This window comes from Myxine glutinosa, chromosome 5, assembly GCF_964187855.1.
Source record: "Myxine glutinosa chromosome 5, kmMyxGlut1.1, whole genome shotgun sequence".
Taxonomy (NCBI): domain Eukaryota; kingdom Metazoa; phylum Chordata; class Myxini; order Myxiniformes; family Myxinidae; genus Myxine; species Myxine glutinosa.
In genome coordinates, this window is record NC_136265.1 from 60,052,725 (window position 1) to 60,078,704 (window position 25,980).

The 25,980-nt window shown below is 45.5% G+C and overlaps 1 protein-coding gene across 1 annotated transcript in view; it reads right to left on the reverse strand.

Annotated features, from left to right (window-relative positions):
- Positions 1-25,980, reverse strand: part of LOC137427487 (uncharacterized) — a 129,567-nt gene that overhangs the window by 31,924 nt on the left and 71,663 nt on the right. The window contains 3 exon segments of the mRNA XM_078778103.1: positions 4,169-4,312; positions 8,340-8,402; positions 23,733-23,795. Coding sequence (XP_078634229.1) covers positions 4,169-4,312; positions 8,340-8,402; positions 23,733-23,795 — 270 coding nt within the window.

Below are 25,980 nucleotides of genomic sequence, written 5' to 3' on the forward strand. Positions count from 1 at the left end.
AAGTACGCCACACACACTCCACAAGTACGCCACACACACTCCACAAGTACGCCACACACACTCCACATGTACGTAGCCAAATGCCTAATCCTGCTTTTCGCTTCGCGAGCGAAGGTAACAACCTCATGAGCCATATTCTCACCTGAGAGCTTCAGTCAAGGCAGCTATGAATCCGTTTTAGCGTTGTGTCGTCCGGAAAACGGTAGAATGACGATCCCGATCCCTTATGAAATCGGGCTGTACATCCGACAGCACAACAACTCTTTACCATCGTGTAGGGGGCAATTTATATGCGAGACGAGTTTCAAATTGCCGCCATTACGTATGGTGGCAGAAGCAATGTTTTGCCACCCAAGCGGTCACTTGACTAAGATGATGACGTCACATGCAACTTCCGGATTAGATTCATGACGTCACAGCACACAAAACTACTCATATCTTTGGAACGGCTGGTTGGATTTGGACAAACTAAACGCAGTTTTGTAGGGGAGAACCGTGCGCGAACGTCGATACCAAATTGGGGGAAAAAACAATTGTTGACGCGCAGGGTCAGAATCCGGAAATATCTTTTTCTCGGCCTTACATGGATTTTGCAAATCTGCTATCGTGCCTTCCGGTTTCTCTGATCACTCCCAAGCTCGAGCATTCGTTCAACTCTCTAAACCGTGTCCAGGGAGTTATCACTGGAAATTCAACAATAGTTTAATAGAAGACTTAAATTTTATTCAGGCTTTTGAATCTTTCTGGACAGATCTCTTGGAACAGAAGTTAAGCTGTTCTGTTAACCCATGGGTGTGGTGGGATCTAGTAAAAACCCAAATCAAAGGTTTCTGCCAACAATATTAGAGCTTCTCAAAAAGGGCCTATTATGAAGCAAAAAAATGATTGCAATCGGAGATTTTACATCTCCAGAGGGTCACAGGACAAAATAATAATGTGCAAAGAGTCTTAACCGAGAAAGTCTTTATTGAAAGAAATAACAGAGAGGAATGCACATGGTGCCTTCGTTCAGATGAGGGTTCAGAACCTGAACAAGGCAGACATACCAACTAGGTATTTTTTTTCTTTAGAAAAACGCCTTCCTAATAAGGTACTCTTTCAATTGCAATTGTCAGACTCATCCATCACTTTCACCCAATCAGTGATCAAACTTTTCGCAAAGGAATATTTCTCTAAAATATATTCGATGGAGCAAATAAATCCTGTTAGTGTCGCCTCTATCGCCAGTGTTGCGTGAAGGTGGACGTTCCCACCCTGAGGGGCCCATTACCTTGGACGAACTTGGCACCGCTCTGCACACCCTTGCTGTTGGGAAAGTGCCTGGAAAGATGGACTTACAACTGAATTTTATCAGAAATTTTGGCATTTATTGGGTCCTGAACTCAACACCTTGAACGCAAGCCGCCAGCTTGGAGACCTCCCTCAGAGATGCCGACGGTTCATTCTCACCCTCATCCCAAAGAAAGGAGACTTGCTCTATATTCAAAACTGGTGCCAAATCTCTGTTGTGCACAGAATATAAGATATTCCCGAAAGCCCTAGCATCACGACTTGCTCCTCATATCTCCTCATTGTTGAAAGAATTGGCATCAATTTGGTTTCAGACCAGGTCACTCTACTCTGGACATGCTGCTTCTGCTGTCTCAACAATGGATGGAGGTCCTCAATGCCAAACAGGAAATTAGAGCCGTCTCCCTTGACATATCACGTGCCTTCGATACGGTCTGGCACCCCGCTCTGCTCACCAAACTCTCCGCCTATGGCATCCATTGAAATCTCCACGCATGGTTTGCGGACTTCTTCTCTAGCCGTAGTCAACGTGTGGCCCTGAATGGGTTTCTCTCATCTCCCCTTCCTGTTCAGGCTGGAGTTCCCCAAGGCAGTGTTCTGGGCCCTGAGCTTTTTCTGGTCTTCATCAATGATCTCTCTGACTCTCTTGAAAATCCTATCTACCTCTTTGCTGATGACTCCACTCTGCCGCTCCATTCCTCATCCCTCAGATCGGCAGTCTGCAGCCTCCTCACTCTCTGTAGACCTGGACAAAATCACAGACTGGTCAAACAAGTGGACCATGTCTTTCAATCCTGACAAATCTCACACTCTGACTATGTCTCTCCGAAAAGACCGACTGGACAACCCTCCCATCGACTTTCTCAACAATCCTCTCCAAGAAGTTCTGCCGCTCAAGCTTTTGGGTCTCACTATCTGCCATGATCTTTCTTGGGAAAACCAAATGTCCAAGCTGGCCTCCAAAGCCAGTCGCCAACTGGGCATCCTCTGTCTTGTGAAGTCCTTCCTTGGCACACCTGAGCTCCTCACCACATACAAGGCTTTCATCCACAGCTCAATGGAATACTGTTCTCCCCTCTGGGCCAGTGCTCCTGCCTCACACCTAGCTCGACTTCACGCTGTTGAAACCAAAGCTTTCAGAATCATTGGAATCTCCCGCGATGAAGCTAACTCCGAGGGCCTTTCACTTACTCACCGCAGGCAGGTTGGTGGTCTTTCTGTCTTCTACCGACGACTCTCCGGCCTTGCTCCCCCAGCCCTCTCTGGGCTCTGTCCCCCAAATATTCCTACAGGTCACACAAGATCTGCCTGCAACCCTCTTATGGTTAAACTGCCAAAACCAAGACTCTCTGCTCACCTTTACTCCTTCATTCCTCTTTTCTCCCACCTCTGGAACAAACTCCCTCACTCTCTTCAATCCCACTCCTCCCTCCAGGTCTTTAAAACAGCTGTTCACCACCATCTCTTATCTTCCCCCATCCAAATCCTTGATCTTTTCTACCCCCGCTAATTTAACCCAAGTACTTGGTCGAATGCTTAAACCACTTGGTGATCTCTCCACAAAAAACTTGGTAAATGAACACACACCCAATGTTCTTGAGACCCCACCAAAGATCGTCTGTAATATATATACCCCAAAGAGGACTGACCCTTCCTGCCATGAGCGGGTGTACTCGTAAGTATAAATAAGGATTAATAAAAAAGGTGAGGGGTTATACTGCTATATAAAGGATAGAACCAAGCAATAACCAAACTAAAGAGTGGAGAAAATCACAACCTTGGTATTTAAAAGGAAAACATAATGAATGTGGTAAATATCAAAGAAATCATATTGAAGAGAAAACAAAAAGTAGCCTAAATAAAGCATACAGATTGAGGGGTTTAAACAGATTTAATGGATGTCAAGAGATCAATGGGAAAATAATTTTCTGCAATCTGAAAATGATATGTTATGTGGCTCGGGAGGCTCGCAGAGCAGAACATCGAGAGATGTTTACAATATCACCTCTGCTGAGGAACGATATTGAAACCAAGAACCAAGTTTCAACACACATTTTGTGAATATAATTGACGGTGACGAAAGCCACAAGAAAATTAAGCTATTCCCTAAGATAGAACGTAAACAAATATTTGATGGTTCTCTGTTTGAGTATAATGAAAATATGATGGGTGTGAATAATGTGAAAGACCATCTGTAATAATCAACACCTCTCCTTTCCCCCATCCCTCACCCCTTCCCCCTCCACCCCCCCCCCCCCCCCACCCAAGTAGTACAAAAGGAGGGTTTCCGAGATAAGACATCAAGCAGGTCAGTGAGCGATAGCGAGTAAAAATGAGCGAGAGAGAGTGGAATTGCATAAGCGAGTGTATGCGAGTGGTTCTGTGGAGATGTTTTCCCTCAGAACCCCCTTTTTGTACTACTAATGGCACTTGGTAGTGAGTTTCACTCCTCCACACTGAACAAATGTTGGACCAACATCTCAGTTATGAATCCGGATTCAAAAATCAATTCAAAAATTCTCAGATATGAATCTGGATCCAGGTCTATTTTGTTCTGGGCACACATATAACCTGTACACCAAGTTTAGTCCAAATCCGTCCATAAATCTGAGAAATCCTGATATCCACAGGGGTGAAAATTGGTTGTGATCGACTTGTCTGATGTGATGAAACGACCTTGAATATGTGTATTTTATGTGCGACCTGTATTTTTAATGAAACAGGTATCCCTGTCTCGTTCACATAAACAAGACAATTGAGTGAAAACAATTTAAATGGACGTCATTCTGCAAGGTTTGAAAGAAAAGTATTTCATCGTGAAAGAATGAACGAAACAAGTAAACACAATGTGATGTGATCTATTGAGAGTCCAGTTTACCTTCGAGCAGCTGAGTAGATTTGCTTGGCTCCATGGGTTGAGAATCACACGGTTCCTGCTTTGGATGATCATTGCTCAAATAATCCTTGGATATCTGAAGAAGCTTGTTTTTGTAAGTTTCTGACTTCACAACTTGAGCTTCACCTGCAAACCATGTGACAACAGTTCATCACAATAGAGGAAGGGATAAACAAGCAATTGAAACCAAAACAATCATTCTAAGTAGTGGGGAGAAACGCATGGGATCTGCAACAGAAAAACATATTTTCCGACTGAACGAAAGAGGTCAACAAAAGAGAGGTTGTGGGGAGAGAAAAAAAAAAAAAAAAAAAAAAAAAAAAAACGTGAATCTGAAAAGGCAGGGTTGTCTGGAAATAGATGAAGTGCATGATGAAATGACAATTTGGTGTTCTCGCTGATGCGGAATAGCTAGCGGCATTCCATTGCCTTATAAAGATAATTCTCTGAAACCTACATTGGTGCCCTGAGATTATTAATCTCAAAAAATTAAAGTCAAATTGAAGTTTAGATTAATTTTTTTTTTTTTTTTTTAACAAGAGCAATGCGACTGTCGCCAATATGCCTCCGCATAGTCTCACAATGGGTGGATGCCCTCGTTCACTGTCCTAAAAAGAAACAAGTTTGATTTAAATCCCTTCAGCTGTTTTCAAGTATCACATTTTCACCAGCCATGACAGGTTTCACATCGATCGGTGAAGCGGTTTCAGAGAAGGGATTTTTTAAAAAACATTTTCTTGCCTTCGTGACCTGTGGGGGATGGATTTCCGTGTCTCTTTTCTTCCCCTCCCACCTATTCAAATCATGAGTGTATCAAAGCTGTGTTTGAAGACTGAAGGGCAGAGCGAGCTATGATGTTAGGCAAACATCATACACGTCTCTCCTATGTACAATTGTACATAGTAAGTTCTGGTGCCATGTTTTTTTAAATGAATATTTTTAAATAAAGCAATTCAATGGACTTTTGAACCGGTGGTCTTTAGGGGCAAGACCCTCGAATGTCCCTCCACAAAGGCACCGATGACATAATCATGAACATATTATTCCCCAAGGGTATCACTTGACAATGAGCCATGTTGAATTTTTTCCATTGAGCGGTTTCAGAGATATAGAGGTACTAAATTTTTCCAAGATGGCGCCTGTACCACGTGACATATGACATCATAATTATCATTAAAATAATCGACAGAAGGAGGGGCTCCCATGGTGAAAATTTTGTGTCAATCGGACCAAGAATTGCAGAGAAAAAAAAATTCATACTGATTGAATCAAGCGTTGTACTTGTCGAATTATGACGTCATAATGAAGACACCGATGAAGTCATCATCATCATATCTTATTCCCCATGGTGAGTACTTGACAATGAGCCTTGTTTCAACTTTTTTTCCATTGAACGGTTTCAGAGATATAGAGGTGGAACATTTTTCCAAGATAGCGTCCATATCACGTGACCTACGACATCATAACTATGAATTTTAAAAAATTGCAGAGGCACTCCCATGGTAACATTTCATGTCAATCAGACCAACGGTTGTGGAGAAAATGAATTTTAAAAAATGCAGACACGCCACACGTGTACACCACACGTACGTACGGATGGAGCCAAATGCCTAACCATGCCTTTCGCTTCGCAAGCGCAGGGTAAAAAAAAAATCAACAAGAATATTCATTGCATGCCACCAACAACAGTGCCATGGCTTCTTATGGAGAACATCTCCTCTACCTGAATTTGAGTTCACGCGAGTTATTTCTGTGGGTGTTTACTCTTGCCCACACCAGATACTCTACCCTTGGTGTGGATATATTGTGTTATTTCAATCTCCTCATAAATGTCAAACATTGCCATCTATTGGATGCGCAACACAGCTTAGTGTCCTCGGTAAAGTTGTCGCATCCACCATGTTGTCGCTGAATATCACGAGTCTTCTGTCCACACTGATGTGCCCTTTACAGAAAGTACCTTATGACTTCCCTTCCATTCATTCTATTTTACTGCTGCACTCCATGGTGCCCAGATTCTTCTCCAAAATTGACCCGTTCTAGCATACCATCACATTCAGATAACATCGCGAAGCCAGCAGACACCATGCCTTTCGGCCTGTTCAAGTTCTTTGAATGCCGTTCGGCCTACGCAATAACGTTCAAAGATTCCAATGTCTTATCGATCTGGGGCTCTGGGGATTACACTTCCACTGTGTGGAGATAAGAGCCGATATTGGAACCATTAATCGGAATCGGCAGATATCGGCCATTTTTCGGTAATCTGCATTGGCAGATTGGAGTCAGCGCAGAGTGCAAATTACCAAATACAGTTGAACCGCATACAACCAAAAACTGAGTGGCTTTAACACTCGTTTCGGGCAAATTTCAATAAAAAAAATAAAACAGGAAGACGTCATGCAAAACATGATACTTGCAAAATCCATCCGTCCCCAAATTAAAAGGTTGCCATTGATACATCAAATTGTCCATTTCATCAACATTAAAGTTGACGATCTTAATCAAAGCTCGGGTCAATCGGATTAAAATTGATGATTTTTCAGATGAAAATTGATGTTATTGTTGCATTTGTAGGGGGCAGACAATGATTACCTTAGAGCCCGGTAGAGTGGAAAGATTAGTGTGCTACGACTGTCGTGAAGAAGAAGAAACCCAATGTAATAAGTAGGAAATTCGTTTAGACCGGATGTCGTGCAAGTGTATCTTCGTCCCCATGAGAGGGGTGGGGTTTGTTAATTAGAGAGGGATTATGTGCAAATTAATCCCCTGCATGGAATTGCCTCTGTAATCTTTTCCTGTGCTCCTTATGACACCGCAGTACACACCATAGCCAAGCCAAGCAATCGACACCATAATTAATAACGCTAAATAAAAACCAACTGGAAACCAGGCATCAAACACTACTGCTGGTGCCGCAGCCGCTATCTCACCACCTCAATCAGGCAGGGCCGTGGAGCCACACCCAAAGAACAGTGATTGGTCCAGGATCGATTGGCGCAAAACGACTGCTAAGATGGAACTCGCTGATAGGAGCGGACACGGAGAGGTCGTGGGATGATGTCAGAGCCTGAAGTACAAAATAATTAGAACGGCGGACATTTTCGCTTCTCGATCTGGATCCCATAGCGAACGGTGGTCGCTATTGCTCTTGCGCAAGGAAGATTCATCACGAACGGTCGTGTTCCAACATTTTCATTGTGATCGTGAGGAGGAGGAACTGCGGACTGAGAACTGCTGTTTCCCGTGCAAGAACGACGAGTGGACAGGCGCTGCCTGCTCGCTGCGTTCTCAACGAAGCCACGAGTGAGCGGACACGCGGCGAGGCCTAGTTCGCGCCAACGAGCGCATTTTTCCGCCATGAACGCGAGGGGGTTTTGACGATTCCTGACGAGATTCAAGAGTAGATTTGAGCTCAGTGCTGCAAACTACACATTTATTTTACAGTTATTTTTTTCCCTTGTGTTGTAATCGAGTCTGTGATGGAGCGCTCCAATTAGGAATCATAGTTTTATCGTGCGTTCTTTTGTGACCGGCATTTTTGTACATTTTAATTCCATGTCGGTTTGAATTAATTTATCCAGGTACGAAGACGTCGGGTCGAGCCGTCCAGGTAAGTCTGTCATCCCCCTTTCCCTCGCGTGTAACAAAGGTCCGCCATTGAATCGAACACCTCGGAGTGTTAAGCTCGTTTGGTCATCTGTGTCAACCTGCGGTGTTCACCAGAGGGTAGTAGTCACACGACAATATTAAAAGTTTGACCATGAGTTGACCTTTTGACCTCAAAAATAGTTGGTTTCCCAATTCAGTGATGTCCTATGCAATTGCTGTTTCATCTTCAAGTCAATCGGATGAAAATTGATGATTTTGAAAGTTTGACCTAGAGTCGACCGTTGGATGTCAAAAATATTTGGTTTTCCAATTTAGTGACTCAATATGCAAATGCTGTTCAATTATCAAGTCAATCAGCTGAAAAATGATAATTTTAGAAATTTGACCTCAATATGACAACTGTTTCAGTCATTCGTGGCGGTCTTTAAAATCTTGCTCAAAATGCCGACGTTAAAATGCCAGAGAATAACCTCAGTCTATACAATGTACATGCACACAAAAACGTCTGTAACTGGAACAAGCAAAATGTTCATGTGGTTCAGACCTTTCTCTTGAGGTGTTGAATCATCCTCAAAGTCAGGTTCAACCTTCACTTTCATAATCAAATCTGAAAAGAAAAACATCCTTCGACGAGGAGAAAAAAACAAAACAAAACAAGGTTCAAAGCTTTGGCATTGTATGGATCGGAAAGTTTGTCCTTTTATGTCCAGTTTTTTGTAATGTTTATCCTTCCAGCTACCTTGCATCACATACCTGCTCAAAAACTTGAAACTTTTAAACTTGATACTCACTTTAGGTGTACACAGCAGGATAACATACCTTGGATTTTCATTTACAGCAATACCAGATCAACTGGACAGTTACAAGAACATTGAGACTCATAATAACTACCCGATTGTGTCATAAAATCCAAGGTTTGTTGATGTCTAACTGTCAGACAGGTGGAGTCCAAACCTGAGTTTATTACAAAGATAAAATACAAGCCACAAGTAAACCCACCTGAATGACTCGGCACTGATTTACTCGATTGCATCCTGATTTACTTGACTCAACTCCACTAGCTTCTCTTCTCTATTCTACTCTACTCTATTCTGTTCTACATTACATTACACTACACAATACTACACCACGCAGCAAAGCAAATGGTGACTGGCTCTTTTCTATGCTCAGCTCTGCGTTTTGATTATCTGTAATCAATGAACATTCTCAAAAGTTCCTCCCTCGCAGAAAACACTCATTGATGCGAGACGGTTTTATATCGAGAAGGAACGAGAAACTGCTCAATGCTGAAAGATTGTTCTATATCCGCATCTTGCCATAATAATCATTATTTTTCTATGGGTTGTAAAATAAAATATAACAAGAAAAAGAGCAATCAGAGATTGCAAACCCTTGCCAGGATGTATTTTCAGTGGTTTTTAAGGCTTTTGTGTTAAAACAAATATGGCTGCCGAACCACGTCACCGATGATGTCATCATTATTTTTTTCTAAATTAATTTATTCCTAGATTATGCTCAAGAAATTTCATCTTGATCGGATGAAGTTTTGTACTTGTCGAATTATGACATCATAATGGAGGCACCTATGACATTATCATTAACATATCTTATTCCCCATGGAGAGTTCTTTACAATGAGCCATGTATCAATTTTTTCTATTCAGCACTTTCGGAGATAAAGAGGTGCAAAGATTTTCGGTTTTTCCAAGATGGCGGCCGAACCACATGACCTATGACGTCATAATTATCATTTTAAAATTATACAGGTGGAGTTGCACCGGTGGTGAAAATTTCCTGTCAATCAGACAACGGTTGCAGAGAAAATCATATTGTCGTGTTCCGAGCGATTAAAATCTTTACCAGGAAACAGATTAGCCGAGCAAGCTTTAATTCCTAAGGCGTTCAGTTCAAATATGGCAGAGTTCATGCACGCGGGGAGGGACAAGGGTAGGGAGGAGGAGGATGACGATGCTGAAACTCACTTACGTCACGGTTCCCGACGGCAGCCTTCAACCCTGTGGCAATTAAACTCACACGAACCTGATTTTATGTACAGGGGAAAATAATGAAAAGATTTCTTTTTCACGGAATGCCGGGAAAAGGAAACGCGATGATAAAAACTAAAACCTAAGTTGGGATCCCACACACCAGACTTGCACACGGACTAAGGAATAATAAAAGGAATGAAAATAATGGTGTGGGAATATCATGCACTAAGCTGAGAGCGGCTTGAACCTTGTCCGAAATCGTCCAGGCCCCCTGTTCCCGTGCGGGGAGAAGGCCACAGTCCACTCGGTTCCACGCGCCGCTAGGCCTCACCGGCGTCTCGCCCACCTCGGCCTCGTCACGCTCCAGAGGCAAGCTCGTCCACGCGTCATTTCTGCCTGGCAAAACTGCCGCTCTTCGTCTGTAAAACTCGGCCCGTTTCCCGGTGGCGTCTTCAATCGCTGCCTAGAGCCCGCTGTCCTGGTATCGTTTTCTCGCAAGGTCAGGAACGAGGGACACGAGCCGAGGGCAGAGGACAGCATCAGGAAGGCAGCAAGAGGAGGAGGGAAGAGCGTTGCAAGAGGAAGAGAAGAGAGACAAAATGTCGGCCAGCGAGTTCTTTTACCGCCCGTCGTCTGACCTCATCGATCCTCCCTTCCAATCAGTCCGTCGCCTCTCGACCTCTAAAATGTTCTTCTGGCGTCAGTCCCTCCCCATTGGCCGAGCTCTTCACGCTCTCCTCCTCATGCCATCAATCGGTGGCCAATCGGCGCTCTGATTCCCCCTCGGCCTTCCTTCCACCAATCAGTGGCCAGCTTCTTGCCCCTGGCTTGACCGATCACCACTCCTTCCTTACTCTGCCAATCGGCGGCCTTCATTCTGCCTCTTGTCTTCCTTCCACCAATCAGTGGCCAGCTTCTTGCCCCTTCGCTGACCAATCACGAGATTCATCCTGCCTCGTCTCCCTATTGGTGGTGTCTTGTCCAATGGTGTGATCTCCCCATCAAACCCTTCGACCAATCCTTCGTGAGGTGGGCATGGCCTCAGCCTGCCTGAGGAATGTGTGTCTGCCAGGTCAGGGTTGTCAACCCAAGTTGTTCTCATTCGTTTATTCATTCTTATTCGTTCGTTCGTTCTTCGACCACGTGTTTCGCCCCCATTTCCCCAGATAGTTTTCACTCATTAACCTTCAATGTTTCCACTTTCCCCTCAAGTTATGTATTCCGTCATATTTTATAACACCTTTTTCTTCTTCTTCTTTAAAAGGCTGCTTTCGACTTGCTCACCAAATCAATTCATCCCAAAAAAAATATCCATCTCCTATAGTGCCTTTTTTCTACATTCCCTAAACTCTCCTGCACTCCATCCTCCATCCAGCGTCCTTAAACGTATTTTTAACTCGAAGGTCACAAGAAACTCATTTTGCAATAAATGTGCGTTTCCCATAAATCGTACACTTTCAAAAATCCAATGTCACCCCTCCCCTCCAAATCTTCCCCATAACCCCTCCCCTCCAAATCTTCCCCATCACCCCTCCCCTCCAAATCTTCCCCATCACCCATCCCTTTCAAATCTCCCCCCTTGCCCCCTCCCTCCTAAACTACCCCCTCACCCCTCCCCGCCAAGACGCCCCCTCGCCCCTCCCCTCCTAGACTCCTGCCTCACCCCTCCCCTCCAAATCTCCCCCATATCCCATCCCTTTCAAATCCCTCCCCTTGTCCCTTCCCTCCCAAACTCCCCCCTCACCCCTCCCCTTCAAATCTCCCCACCCTCATTGCTTCTCAATTTCCCCCCTCTCACTCCCCCTCCTCAAAGCGTCCTCCCCGCTTCTTCCCCCTTCAAACTCTCACCTCCATCTCCCCCAACCTTCTGCCTCGCTCTTCCCCCTCCTCAAATAACACCTCATTGTGGCTCACCCAATCACCATCAAACCTTTTGTCCGCCCCATCCTTCCCTTTCTCCGAGCTATTCTGAAATCTCTGACACACCTTCAACAGCTCTCCCTATCTCTTCCACCTCATCCACATCTTACCCTACCCCTCCTCCCCCCTGTTCTGTATCTGATGCTCCCCCTTCCTCTTCATTAACGGTATGGACCTCAAACATCCGGGGCCTTCGTTCAAACTTAACTGATCTCTGCAGACAGGTTGCTTCCGTCAAACCAGACGTGATCTGCTTAACAGAAACTTTCCTCCTTTATGATGTCTCTGATTCCATAGTATCTCTCCCGGGCTACTCCCTCCTCCGGTATGATAGACCTGAGCCTCGTCCTGGAGGCGGGGTTGCTATCTTTATCAAAAACTCTCTTCCTCACTCGCCCTGCACTGCACTCTCTCCACCTCACCCCCAGGAATACCTCTGGCTACGGCTTCCCCTTCGCTCCCACCTCTTGTTCATATGTGTGTTGTACCGTCCACCAAACAGTGATGACTCCATCTACATCTCGCTGTCTGATGATATGGACCAACTTCTATCTACTCATCCCAACTCTCTCTTCCTCATATGTGGTGATTTCAATTGTCACCATGCCAGTTGGCTGGGTGTGGGTACCTCTCTCACCAGCCATGGCTCTTCAGCAAAGGACTTCTGCGACTCACTGGGACTGACACAATCTGTCAATTTCCCGACCCGGATCTCAGTCAACGGAACATCTTCTCTTCTGGACTTGGTTATGACTAACTTCCCTGAAAATGTCTGCTGCTCTTCTTCTGCTCCGATCGGATCATCTGATCATGTCCTTGTTAAAGTGGACATCTCTCTGACCATCCTCAGGGAGCCTGCTCAGCGTCGACGAGTCTGGCATTTCACTCAGGCCAACTGGCACGGTCTTCAAGCAGCCATCAATCATCTGGACTGGTCTCCCATCTCTACCACCTCTGACATCAACTCATCCTGGGAATTCTTCCAAAGTAAATTGCTCTCTCTCATGCACAGATTTATCCCATCTCGTCTTCAGTTGTCATACCCTTCCTCCCGTCCATGGTACACGGAATCTTGTGGTGAGGCTGTTGCCCAGAAACAACTTGCCTTCGTCTCCTGGAAAGCAAATCCAACGGAAGGAAATCTCATTTCCTTTCACAAAGCCCGAAACAAGTGTGTGTCCACCCTCAGGAGAGCCAGGAAACAATATCTCTCCGTTCTCAAGACCGAACTCTCTTATCTGTCTCCCTCTTCCAAATCCTGGTGGCGTCTGGTCAAATCCGTTTCTGGTGTTTGTTCCCCCTCCATCCCCTCCCTTACCTCAAACGGCTACACAGCTGACTCCGCACGTGAAAAAGCTGAATTCCTCAACTCTGTGTTTGCCTCTAAATCTTGTGTCCCAAACCCATCCCTCTCTGTACCCACCATACCCAGTCGTACCCTGCTGCTCCTGGACTCCGTGTCCTTTCCTCCTGACAAGGTGGAAAAGTTTCTGTCAACCCTCGACTCTGATTCTGCAACTGGACCCGACGGCATCAGCCCACGGGTCCTAAAATCCTGCTCTGCTGCTCTATCTCACCCTCTCTCTGTTCTCTTCACCCTCTCTTTTGCTCAAGGTCAACTGCCATCCGCTTGGAAATCAGCCAACATCACCGCTTTGCACAAAAAAGGTGCAAAAACAGATCCTAGCAACTACAGACCAATCAGCCTTCTCCCAATTATCAGCAAAGTCATGGAATCCATCATTGCTTCGGATATGAAATCTTTCCTCTTCTCCAATGGCTTGATCTCTGATCATCAATTTGGTTTCAGACCAGGTCACTCTACTCTGGACATGCTGCTTCTGCTGTCTCAACAATGGATGGAGGTCCTCAATGCCAAACAGGAAATTAGAGCTGTCTCCCTCGACATATCACGTGCCTTCGACACGGTCTGGCACCCCGCTCTGCTCACCAAACTCTCCTCCTTTGGTATCCATGGAAATCTCCACGCATGGCTGGCGGACTTCCTCTCTAGTCGTCGTCAACGTGTGGCCCTGAATGGGTTTCTCTCATCTCCTCTTCCTGTTCAGGCTGGAGTTCCCCAAGGCAGTGTTCTGGGCCCCGTGCTTTTTCTGGTCTTCATCAATGATCTCTCTGACTCTCTCGAAAATCCTCTCTATCTCTTTGCTGATGACTCCACTCTCTGCCGCTCCATTCCTCTTCCCTCAGATCGGCAGTCTGCTGCCTCCTCACTCTCTGAAGACCTGGACAAAATCACAGACTGGTCAAACAAGTGGAACATGTCTTTCAATCCTGACAAATCTCACACTCTTACTATGTCTCTCCGAAAAGATCGACTGGACAACCCTCCCATCTACTTTCTCAACAATCCTCTCCAAGAAGTTCTGTCGCTCAAGATTTTGGGTCTCACTATCTGCCATGATCTTTCTTGGGAAAACCACATTTCCAAGCTGGCCTCCAAAGCCAGTCGCCGACTGGGCATCCTCCGTCGTGCGAAGTCCTTCCTCGGCACACCTGAGCTCCTCACCACATACAAGGCTTTCATCCGCAGCTCAATGGAATACTGTTCTCCCCTATGGGCCGGTGCTCCTGCCTCACACCTAGCTCGGCTTCACGCTGTTGAAACCAAAGCTTTCAGAATTATTGGAATCTCCCGCGATGAAGCTATCTCTGAGGGCCTTTCACTCACTCACCGCAGGCAGGTAGGTGGTCTTTCTGTCTTCTACCGACTCCTCTCCGGCCTTGCACCCCCAGCTCTCTCTGTGCTCTGTCCCCCAAATATTCCTACAGGTCGCACAAGATCTGCCAGCAACCCTCTGATGGTTAAACTGCCGAAATCTCGGCTCTCTGCTCACCTTCACTCTTTCATTCCTCTTTTCTCCCGCCTCTGGAACAAACTCCCTCACTCCCTTCAATCCCACTCCTCCCTCCAGGTCTTTAAAACAGCTGTTCACCACCATCTCTTATCTTCCCCCATCCAAAACCTTGATCTTTTCTACCCCCGCTAATTCACCCCAGATCCACCTTGTTTGAAATTCCAACTTCTTTCCTGGAAGTCCTGGCAGTGTCCATATGTTTTATACCTCTCCCACCGCCCCCTTCCCATGCCCCCCCCCCCCCCAAAGCCCTCGCCCTCTCTCAGATCTCTCGATGTCTCCATGTCTCTCGGTCTCTGCTCTCAAATGTTGTGTTTGTGTCCTTCCCCCTCTCTCCCCATCTTGTCTACCGCTCCCGATGTTATATGTTTTATGTGTCGGTTTGTCTTTCTGTGTGATTAATGTTCGCTCTTTCACGAGCCTCGATCTTGTATACAAAAAAAAAAAAAAAAAAAAAAAAAAGTGCGTCATCTGGGTTCCGGTTAGTTTTATTGTTGGGGGGATTTAATTAGTGTGTGCGCTAATGGGCCTAACTACTCTACCTGTTGTGTGCGTTGCCATACGGGACAATGGATCACAGGTCTCACACACAGGGGAACTAACATAATCCCGACTCTATTTACCACAAAGCCATCCTCGTATGACCACAAAGATGCACTTGCGCGAACAAACCGCCTAAACAAAATTATATGTGGGGTTCCCTATCATGACAACCGGAGCATAATACCTACACAGATCTACCTGATCTATATATCACTACCCCAAAATTCATAACACTATTTATTCTATGCGGACAAACAGACAGACAAACAAACACACAAAGGGACTCAAATGCAATACACTATCCTCTTGTGAGGGTAAAAATAATACTAGCCACTTTTTATCCTCTATCCAAATTTTACAAGAAACAATTCGCCTCAACAATAGTCAAATACAACTATCCCTTCATTAAATGGGTTCAGTTTACGCCGTTTCAAGGTTACACACGTAATTTTTTGTGTACCGTTCTGTGTTGACGTGGGTCCGTTCTCTGCCTAGCTCTTTTCCCCATCCTTCCCCCCTTGTGTGGGTCGGCATTCTTCTTCCTCTGCCCTGGTAACTGAGACACACGGTACAACAGAGCACTGCACTGCACCTATCTCACTATCAACACTGCGCTCCCTGAAACCATAATAAATTCCTCCAAGTCAGGAGACGACGATGGTTCACAAGCGAGCGGTATTCAATGACAAAGGACTGACTATAACCGAAACAGGCCCGGACAGGCCAGGCACGGAAATGTCAAAACAAAGGTTACTGACCTTGAAATGAGATAGAAAATAATGTATAATCAGTAATGAGGTTAGTTAGCTACACAAAACCGAAAATTCGGTTCAATTCCAACAACTTTGAAAATTTGACCTTCATGACCTTCAATGGTCAAAGGTCGAAGATTCTGAAATTTGTTGGAAAACATGTATTTCATGATGCATGTGATAATATAAGATCATGTACGACATTTCACCCTATCAGGAACAAAAAATGTAATAAAGCCATCAAAAATTGACTTTTCTAAATTCGTGACCTTGTGACCTTGACCTTGGGGCAAAAATGAAAAATCGAGCTCTGTGGGGCTAGACACATGACATTGGCCTAACCAAATACCGAAAACCCTGTCAGATTCCACCAAATCTCTCGGAGAAGATGTAGCTTGAACTTGATTACCCCCGAAAAAAACATCTTTTTCGGGCGTCGCTCCGCCCACAATGGGCGCAATACGCCCACTCTAGGCAGGACACAACTAAATCATGATATCAACCTCACACCCAAGTTTCAGCAAGATCGGATGATATCGTCGGGTAGTTATGCTGCGGACAGACAGACAGACAGACAGAGACACACCCATGACGAATATAGTGGTCACTCTGTTTGATAACTCGTGAACCAATATTTTCGGTTATTATTGCCGTTAATGATTTGTAGCTCCCCAGTAGCTCCCAAGCTCCCAAGCACCGTAGCTCTCAAGAAAAAAACTGTTGCTAGTGGTGAACCAAGTGCATAAAGATCGAGGAAAGTGACGTCTTTGTCAGAGAGAGTGGAGGTTTAGGATAAGCTTGGTTGAGGCGAGAGTGCTGCCTCGCTGGGCAGACATTAAGGTGTTAACAAGTCCAGTATCCACCAAATAAAGACATTATGGTGTTAACAAGTCCATTATCCACCAAATAAAGACATTATGGTGTTAACAAGTCCAGTATCCACCAAATAAAGACATTATTGTGTTAACAAGTCCAGTATCCACCAAATAAAGACATTATGGTGTTAACAAGTCCATTATCCACCAAATAAAGACATTATGGTGTTAACATGTCCAGTATCCACCAAATAAAGACATTATGGTGTTAACATGTCCATTATCCACCAAATAAAGACATTATGGTGTTAAGTCCAGTATCCACCAAATAAAGACATTATGGTGTTAACAAGTCCAGTATCCACCAAATAAAGACATTATGGTGTTAACAAGTCCATTATCCACCAAATAAAGACATTATGGTGTCAGAAAGTCCATTATCCACCAAATAAAGACATTATGGTGTTAACAAGTCCATTATCCACCAAATAAAGACATTATGGTGTTAACAAGTCCATTATCCACCAAATAAAGACATTATGGTGTTAACAAGTCCATTATCCACCAAATAAAGACATTATGGTGTCAGCAAGTCCATTATCCACCAAATAAAGACATTATGGTGTTAAGTCCAGTATCCACCAAATAAAGACATTATGGTGTTAACAAGTCCAGTATCCACCAAATAAAGACATTATGGTGTTAACAATTCCATTATCCACCAAATAAAGACATTATGGTGTTAACAAGTCCATTATCCACCAAATAAAGACATTATGGTGTTAAGTCCAGTATCCACCAAATAAAGACATTATGGTGTTAAGTCCAGTATCCACCAAATAAAGACATTATGGTGTTAAGGCCAGTATCCACCAAATAAAGACATTATGGTGTTAACAAGTCCAGTACCCACCAAATAAAGACATTATGGTGTTAACAGGTCCAGTATCCACCAAATAAAGACATTATGGTGTTAACAAGTCCATTATCCACCAAATAAAGACATTATGGTGTTAAGGCCAGTATCCACCAAATAAAGACATTATGGTGTTAACAAGTCCAGTATCCACCAAATAAAGACATTATGGTGTTAACAAGTCCATTATCCACCAAATAAAGACATTATGGTGTTAACAAGTCCATTATCCACCAAATAAAGACATTATGGTGTTAACAAGTCCATTATCCACCAAATAAAGACATTATGGTGTTAAGGCCAGTATCCACCAAATAAAGACATTATGGTGTTAACAAGTCCAGTATCCACCAAATAAAGACATTATGGTGTTAACAAGTCCATTATCCACCAAATAAAGACATTATGGTGTTAACAAGTCCATTATCCACCAAATAAAGACATTATGGTGTTAACATGTCCAGTATCCACCAAATAAAGACATTATGGTGTTAACAAGTCCAGTATCCACCAAATAAAGACATTATGGTGTTAAGGCCAGTATCCACCAAATAAAGACATTATGGTGTTAACAAGTCCAGTATAAAAAAAACAACCACCTTTAGAGGCCATTTTTCCCCGCAAGCGGGGGTTGGCCTTTTTCGGGAACTGTGGTTGTTGTTGTTTTTCGGTCCCCTTTTTGAAGCAATCTTTTACGGCCGGATGCCCTTCCTGACGCCAACCCTTTTTGCCGCCTTTAACGACAAACAGGGAATTACCAATGAACTGGTACTCAATTTGCCGACCTCGGAAGGATGACAGGCTGAGTCAACCCCCCTGGCTGGCGTTAATTCAGCGATTGACCGGGATTCGAACCCAGGATCCTAGTATCCAAGGCCGGCACCCTAGCCGCTAGCCCAACACCAGGGTTGTTAACAAGTCCAGTATCCACCAAATAAAGACATTATGGTGTTAACAAGTCCATTATCCACCAAATAAAGACATTATGGTGTTAACGAGTCGATTGTCCACCAAATAAAGACATTATGGTGTCAACGAGTCCATTGTCCACCAAATAAAGATATTATGGTGTTAACAAGTCCATTATCCACCAAATAAAGACATTATAGTGTGAACCAGTCCATTATCCACCAAATAAAGACATTATGGTGTTAACGAGTCCTTTTTTTTTTTTTTTTTTTTTTAAATACTGAATCGAGGCTCATGAAAGAGCTGACAACCGCGAGGGAAAGACAGTACAGGGGGACCGCGAGGGAAAGACAGCACAGGGGGACCGCGAGGGAAAGACAGCACAGGGGGACTGTGAGGGAAAGCCAGTATAGGGGGACCGCGAGGGAAAGACAGCACAGGAGGCCCACGAGGGAAAGACAGCACAGTGGGACCGTGAGGGAAAGACAGCACAGGGGGACCGTGAGGGAAAGACAGCACAGGGGGACCGCGAGGGAAAGACAGCACAGGGGGACCGCGAGGGAAAGACAGCACAGGGGGACCGCGAGGGAAAGACAGCACAGGGGGACCACGAGGGAAAGACAGCACAGGGGGACCGCGAGGGAAAGACAGCACAGGGGGACCGCGAGGGGAAAGACAGCACAGGGGGACCGTGAGGGAAAGACAGTACAGGGGGACCACGAGGGAAAGACAGTACAGGGGGACCGTGAGGGAAAGACAGCACAGGGGGACCATGAGGGAAAGACAGCACAGGGGGACCGCGAGGGAAAGGCAGCACAGGGGGACCGCGAGGGAAAGACAGCACAGGGGGACCGTGAGGGAAAGACAGCACAGGGGGACCGCGAGGGGAAGACAGCACCAAATAAATGCCACCAAATCCATTGTCCACCAAATAAAGATATTATGGTGTTAACAAGTCCATTATCCACCAAATAAAGACATTATGGTGTTAACGAGTCCATTATCCACCAAATAAAGATATTATGGTGTGAACAAGTCCATTATCCACCAAATAAAGACATTATGGTGTTAACAAGTCCATTATCCACCAAATAAAGATATTATGGTGTTAACGAGTCCATTGTCCACCAAATAAAGACATCATGGTGTTAACAATTCCATTATGCACCAAATAAAGACGCGCAGAACCATATGGGTTAGTGAATGCTCTGCTTTTACAACGAGCGAGAGCGTGACTCCGGTAAACCGCTCCAGTTCATAACTCCAAACGCAACTCCCATGTTTCCAGGATCGTAGCCACGTGTAAAACAAGGGTGTACTGGATAATAATCAACTAATTCCACATCGAATCACAAGAATAATTCGCATGAACATAGCATCAAAGTAATACATCGGCCAGTCAGTCACAAATGAGAAACCTCAGTTCACAAAACAAATAAGCACATCATTCCTTATATATATTGGCTTCCGCTTCCGGTCCGGTCTGGAGAGGACGCTGGCGTTACTTGTTCGCCGCTTCTCCGACTGGGTCATTGTGTATAGTCTGCTTTTCTGGTGGTCGTGGCGGCTTTTTGGCCGTTGGGTCTGCCCTCTGCTTGGTCCCGGCTCTGCTCCTGGCTCCGCCTGCCCGGCTCTTCCACCGTTTCCTCAGGCCCGCTCCCGTTGTTTGTGGCCGTTGTTTGCGGCTGTGGCTGTTTGCCGCTGCGGTCTTTGCTGTCTTGATTAGCGGCTGCGGTCGTTTGCCGCTGCGGCCTTTGCTGTCTTGATTCGCGGCTGCGGTCGTTTGCCGCTGCGGCAAGGCCTACTCGTCCTCCTCAACCTTGGCCTCTTACTCGTCCCTTCGCTCCTGCCTGGCATGGCTCTAAGGTACTCCGCCGTAAGGCTTCTTCTGCTCAATACTCACTCCACCCCATCATGCATCTCTGCAATCAAATCCCACGGACTCCTGCAATGACCCAGACACATTCATAGAGGCTCCGGTCGTAAGTTTGTTTATTTACAAACAGGTCACTTCATTCCCGTACTCTGGTCGGCTCAGCGCACTCCCACTCATCGTCCCAGCGCACCTGGTCACAGCAACGCACACGATCGCACCTCCTGTCTACAAACCCTGGCTAAATCACCTGAGTTCATCCCCAACGTACAAAGCAACATCAAGCTCACCCTGTTCAATACCTGGTCCCTCAACAACAAAAGCCTCATCCTGAACGACTACATTCTGGAAAAATAAACTGGACTTTCTCTGTCTCACTGAAACCTGGCAACAACCTCTGGACTACTTCTCACTCAACCTCACTACACCCAATGGATATTCTTCCATCAATAAACCACGCTCGGAGGGCCGAGGTGGTGGAATTGCCGTAATTCACCGACAGGACATCAAGACCAGCCTCATCTCCATCTCATCTGCTCCATCATTTGAACACCTAGCTTTTAAACTCTCTGGTCACACACAGTCAGTCATGGCTGTCGTCTACCGCCCTCCCAAACCACACCCATCATTCCTGTCTGACTTCTCCTACTTTCTGACCCAGCTCTGTTCCCTCTCCCCCTCAATCCTCCTCCTCAGTGATTTCAATATCCACATGGACTCCACTGACTCCACAATAACCACTGACTTCACTGATTTACTCACCTGCTTTAACCTCACTCAACATGTCAACTTTCCTACCCATAACCGTGGGCACATTCTGGACCTTGTCTGCTCTACTGGATTAATTTTGCACCATCTCTCTGGCTCCGACCTCACCCTCTCTGACCACTTAGCCATCACTATGACCATCAACATCCCCACCCCAGCACCAAGGCATTATCGCACTATCAATTTCCGTAAGCTAAACGCTCTTTCACCTACCTCATTCTCATCCACCCTCTCTGAAAAAATGTCCACTTCTCCCTTCGTTGACCTCCACACCCCTTCTGACCTCACTGACTACTACAACCACACTCTCTCCTCCTGCCTTGACCAGCTTGCGCCCGTGAAAACCAAAACAGGTTCTTTCACCCATTCTGCTCCCTGGTTTACCCCTGAACTCTGCCTGATGAAAACTAGTGCTCGCCAACTTGAAAGACTCTGCAATAAAACAGTTCTCACAATTCACTCCCAAGCCTACAAGGACCACCTACAGCACTACAAAGATGCCCTCTCCCGCGCCCGCTCCGCCTACTACTCTCAAATTATCCACTCTGGCTCTGGAAACCCAAAAGCACTCTTCTCTACAATAAACAACTCCTCAGCCCCCTGGACACCACCACCCAGTCATTCACAGTAGACAACTGCATCTCCTTCCTTTCATTCTTTCAAAGCAAAATTGACAACATCTACCTACAGCAGCTTAACCACCACCGCACCTGCTCCCCCTCAAACCACCTGCCCCCCCCCCCTTATCCTGCCAACCCCTGTCTCAGTTCTCCCCAGTCTCCCCTACTGACCTCTCTGAACTCCTCATAGGAATGAAAACTGCCACCTGCACTCTTGACCCCATCCCCTCCAGCTTTGTCAAGGCCTCCCTTCCTGCTCTCTCTCCACTTATCATTGCAACAATAAACTCCTCCCTGTCTACAGGCATCGTCCCACCATCCCTCAAAATTGCTGCTGTTACCCCCATTCTGAAAAAACCTGGACTCAAGCCTGACACCCTAAACAACTTCAGACCCATCTCCAACCTACCCTTTCTGTCAAAAGTTTTGGAACGCGCTGTAGCCACTCAACTTAAACATCACCTCTCTGCCAATAACCTGTATGAAACATTCCAATCCAGATTCCGCTCCAACCACAGTACTGAAACTGCTCTCCTCAAAATCACCAACGACCTTCTCCTCTCCTCTGACGCTGGCAACCTCAACATTCCCATCCTCCTTGACCTCAGCGCCGCCTTTGACACCATCAATCACACCATCCTCCTCACCCGACTTGAAACCACCTTTAACATTTCCGGCACTGCCCTCTCTTGGATCAAATCATACCTCTCCGACAGACGCCAGTTCATCTCCATCAATAACTGCAAATCCCCCACTGCTCCCCTCCCCCAAGGTGTCCCCCAAGGTTCAGTTCTTGGCCCCCTCCTCTTCATCCTGTACCTGACCCCCCTTGGTCACTTAATCCGCCGTCATGGTCTCCAATTCCACTGCTTCGCCGATGACATCCAGCTTTTCATCTCTACCAAGTCCATCTCCACCGCCACCCACTCTATCCTGACAAACTGCATCATTGAAATAAAATCCTGGCTTCAAATCAACTTCCTCAAACTTAACTATGATAAATCTGAAATAATCATCATTGGCCCAAAAACGCTCACCAAATCCACCCATAACTTTGCCCTCAACATCGACGGTTTCCCAGTATCCACCTCCCCTCACATCCAGAATCTTGGCATCATCTTTGACCAAACCCTCTCCTTCGACAAATACACGAAACAGATCACAAAGACAGCCTTCTTTCACCTGAAAAACATCGCCCGTCTCCGTCCATCCCTCTCCTCCACGGCTGCAGAAACCCTCATCCACGCCTTCATCACCTCCCGTCTGGACAACTGCAACAGCCTCCTCTTTGATTCACCCTCAATAATCATCAATAAACTCCAATACATTCAGAACTCCGCTGCCCGTCTACTCACCCATTCCCGGACCCGTGACCACATCATCCCCGTCCTTTGCAAGCTTCACTGGCTCCCCATCCCCAAGAGAATCCAGTACAAAATCCTCCTCTTGACCTACAAAGCCCTCCATAACCTGGCCCCATCCTACCTGACTGACCTCCTCTCCAGACACACTCCCACCCGCAACCTCCGCTCTGCTGGTACCAACCTCCTGACCCCCCCCCCCCCCCCTATGCGGACCAAATTCAGATCCTGGGGGGACAGGGCCTTCTCCATCGCTGCTCCCACCCTCTGGAACTCACTACCTCACACCATCAGAGACTCCTCCTCACTCACCACATTCAAAACATCACTCAAGACCCACCTGTTCAACACTGCATTCAACATTTAACCCACAGCATTTAACCCCTGACTATCTCTTCTCCTTCTCCTTCCTTTTGCTTTGATTATTTACCTGTTGATTTTTGTCTTTTTGCACTTGTTTTTTTTGTACTCTATCAAAGCGTCTTTGGGCTTCTTGAAAAGCGCTATATAAAATAAATGTATTATTATTATTATTCCCATTTTACAGTGGAGAAATACTAAGTAGAAATATAACATGGAGATTGTTGTCATTCACACCTTTGTCAAGCGATGAGAACTCGTCCAAGAACTCGGACTCCACCTTCACAGCCACAAGAAAATCTGAAAATTAAACATCGCATGAAACATAAAACATCAAACAGAGTGGCTGTTCAGGTAGTAAACTGGATTAGTGATAGGAAGCAGAGTGGTTGCGAGTGGGAAGTGACATGAGGCTGGGAGGGTGTAAGTAATGGTGTACCTCAGCGATCAGTCCTGGGACCATAATTATTAGTCTCCTTCCCAGAGAGGACTATAGGTTTGCTCTCTATCTGTCTGTCCACCCGTGGTTTTCTGCACTTTTTTTCTATGCCCTTCAACATATTTAACTGAAACCGAGTTCATGGCTTAATTATGACAAGTTACAGAACAAATTTGAGTTTCATGGCGTTTCACCAATTTTCCACCGAGTTTGCCCTTTTTGCTTGGACCCTCATGGGGAGCAGGAGACGACATGTATTACAAAGCAATTCTCACTCTTATTATCATTGTAGATTATGTGAGACAAATTCATTTGTTTTGATCATTTTGTCATTTGCTTCATTATATGCAATGTCTGATTTTCAATCCATTGGATTTCTTTAATGAGACAATCATTAAAATAATTGTTTTGAGAGAGAGTTTTCAAAATTAGAGAATTTCTTATCAAGTGTATTAGAGTGTTTGCGTTATGAAATAATATACCATTTTAAATGCAGGTACAAGTACAAGCAGGTACAAGTTCAGTCAATTGTACTGTGGTAAAAGGTGGTTTTAAAAATGAATGTCAATTGTTCAGTATAGTCGAGTGGGGGGTCTCAAGGTCACATCATCCTGGCTTTCTGCCCTGTGCATGGAGAAAAGGAATGTTCTGATATGGGGAAAAGGTGGGGTGCTTGGTGCAGACAGAGCTGTGTTTAGGCGAAATGTCTGAGTTATACTTGCACAAGAAAGAGACATAGAATGGGGCAGAGGTTTGTTATGGAGCAAGCTGAACCGGACCAAGGCTCTACCATTCACTGAGACAACAGAATGCAGACATGTAGATGCCAGACCCTCTTAGATAACCAAGAAACTCCTCTCGTGACGCAGAGATTGTGCCGAGAACACGGCCTGCTTACCCTCACACGTCACTCTTCATTCACTACTCCCCAACTCTCTCTCTCCTCATTCTTAAGCTGATAGTATGCATTGGGTTCTTTACCAGCATGCACTTTCTATATCCGATATCACTCAGCTTGGTCTGTGGACACAGGAGTCTGATGCATACTTTTGTGAGACCAAGCTCACAGAGAGAACTTGCAACGTGACTGGCATTGTTGGACTTCAACCTGCACAATGCAGTTGGACAAGATAGTTTGTAGGTGTGAAGTGCCGACCCTCGCCATCTGTAACCTGCTGATGTCCAGTGGCGTACCAAAGGTATGGCAGGTATGGCACGTGCCCTAGGCGCCACTTGAAGGGGGGCGCCACTGAGCAGTTTCTATTAAAGTCAGACAAGCCATCCTCGGATAGTGAAAAAAGAATTTTCTTCAGATGTATGATCTGTCTTTATCATGGGTGAGAGGCACGAGGATGGCTCGATTGTTAAACCACTTATATGAATTATTAGGTAAAAGTACAGTGCTGGGAGCTACATGACCACATACCTCACAGTACCACTGCTCAGTGCCAACTGGCAGTAAGACCATTCTCCTGCGCAAACTAGGGAGATAGTCTAGAATTTTGTGCAAAATCTGTGAAATTTAATGTTCTTATTAAAAGTGCCATTTCCTTATTTCAGAGCATTGTGTAAGAAGACCATGAAACGTTTCTTCACGAAGAAGAAGGAAACTGGAGCTGAAGAACAGAAGAGACGAAAGTTGGAGATGGAGGAAGCCAAGAAGTCGAGAAAGTTCTTCATGCCCTTCTTTGAAAAGCCCGGAACAAGTTGTTCGACACGTTCCATGGAGTCGCCTGCACCTGCTACAAGTTTGTTAGAATCCGAAGGTGGATCAAGTACAAATGCGTCACAAGCCGAGGAGGAAGTCAAGTCAGATAAATCCGAGTATGACGATATTAAAAGTGAGGCTGCCAGAGAGAACGTGGACATGACAGGAGGGGAAGACGATGGTGGTGGTGGTGGTGGTGGTGGTGGTGATGTTGAGCTTATTGACGAGATTTTACCTGACGAGATTGAACCGGGTGAACTGGATGGTGTCAAAGAGCCTCGAACTGTCATACCAGAAGTGATTGAACAGCATGACATTGGACTTCTGAAGTTCGACAA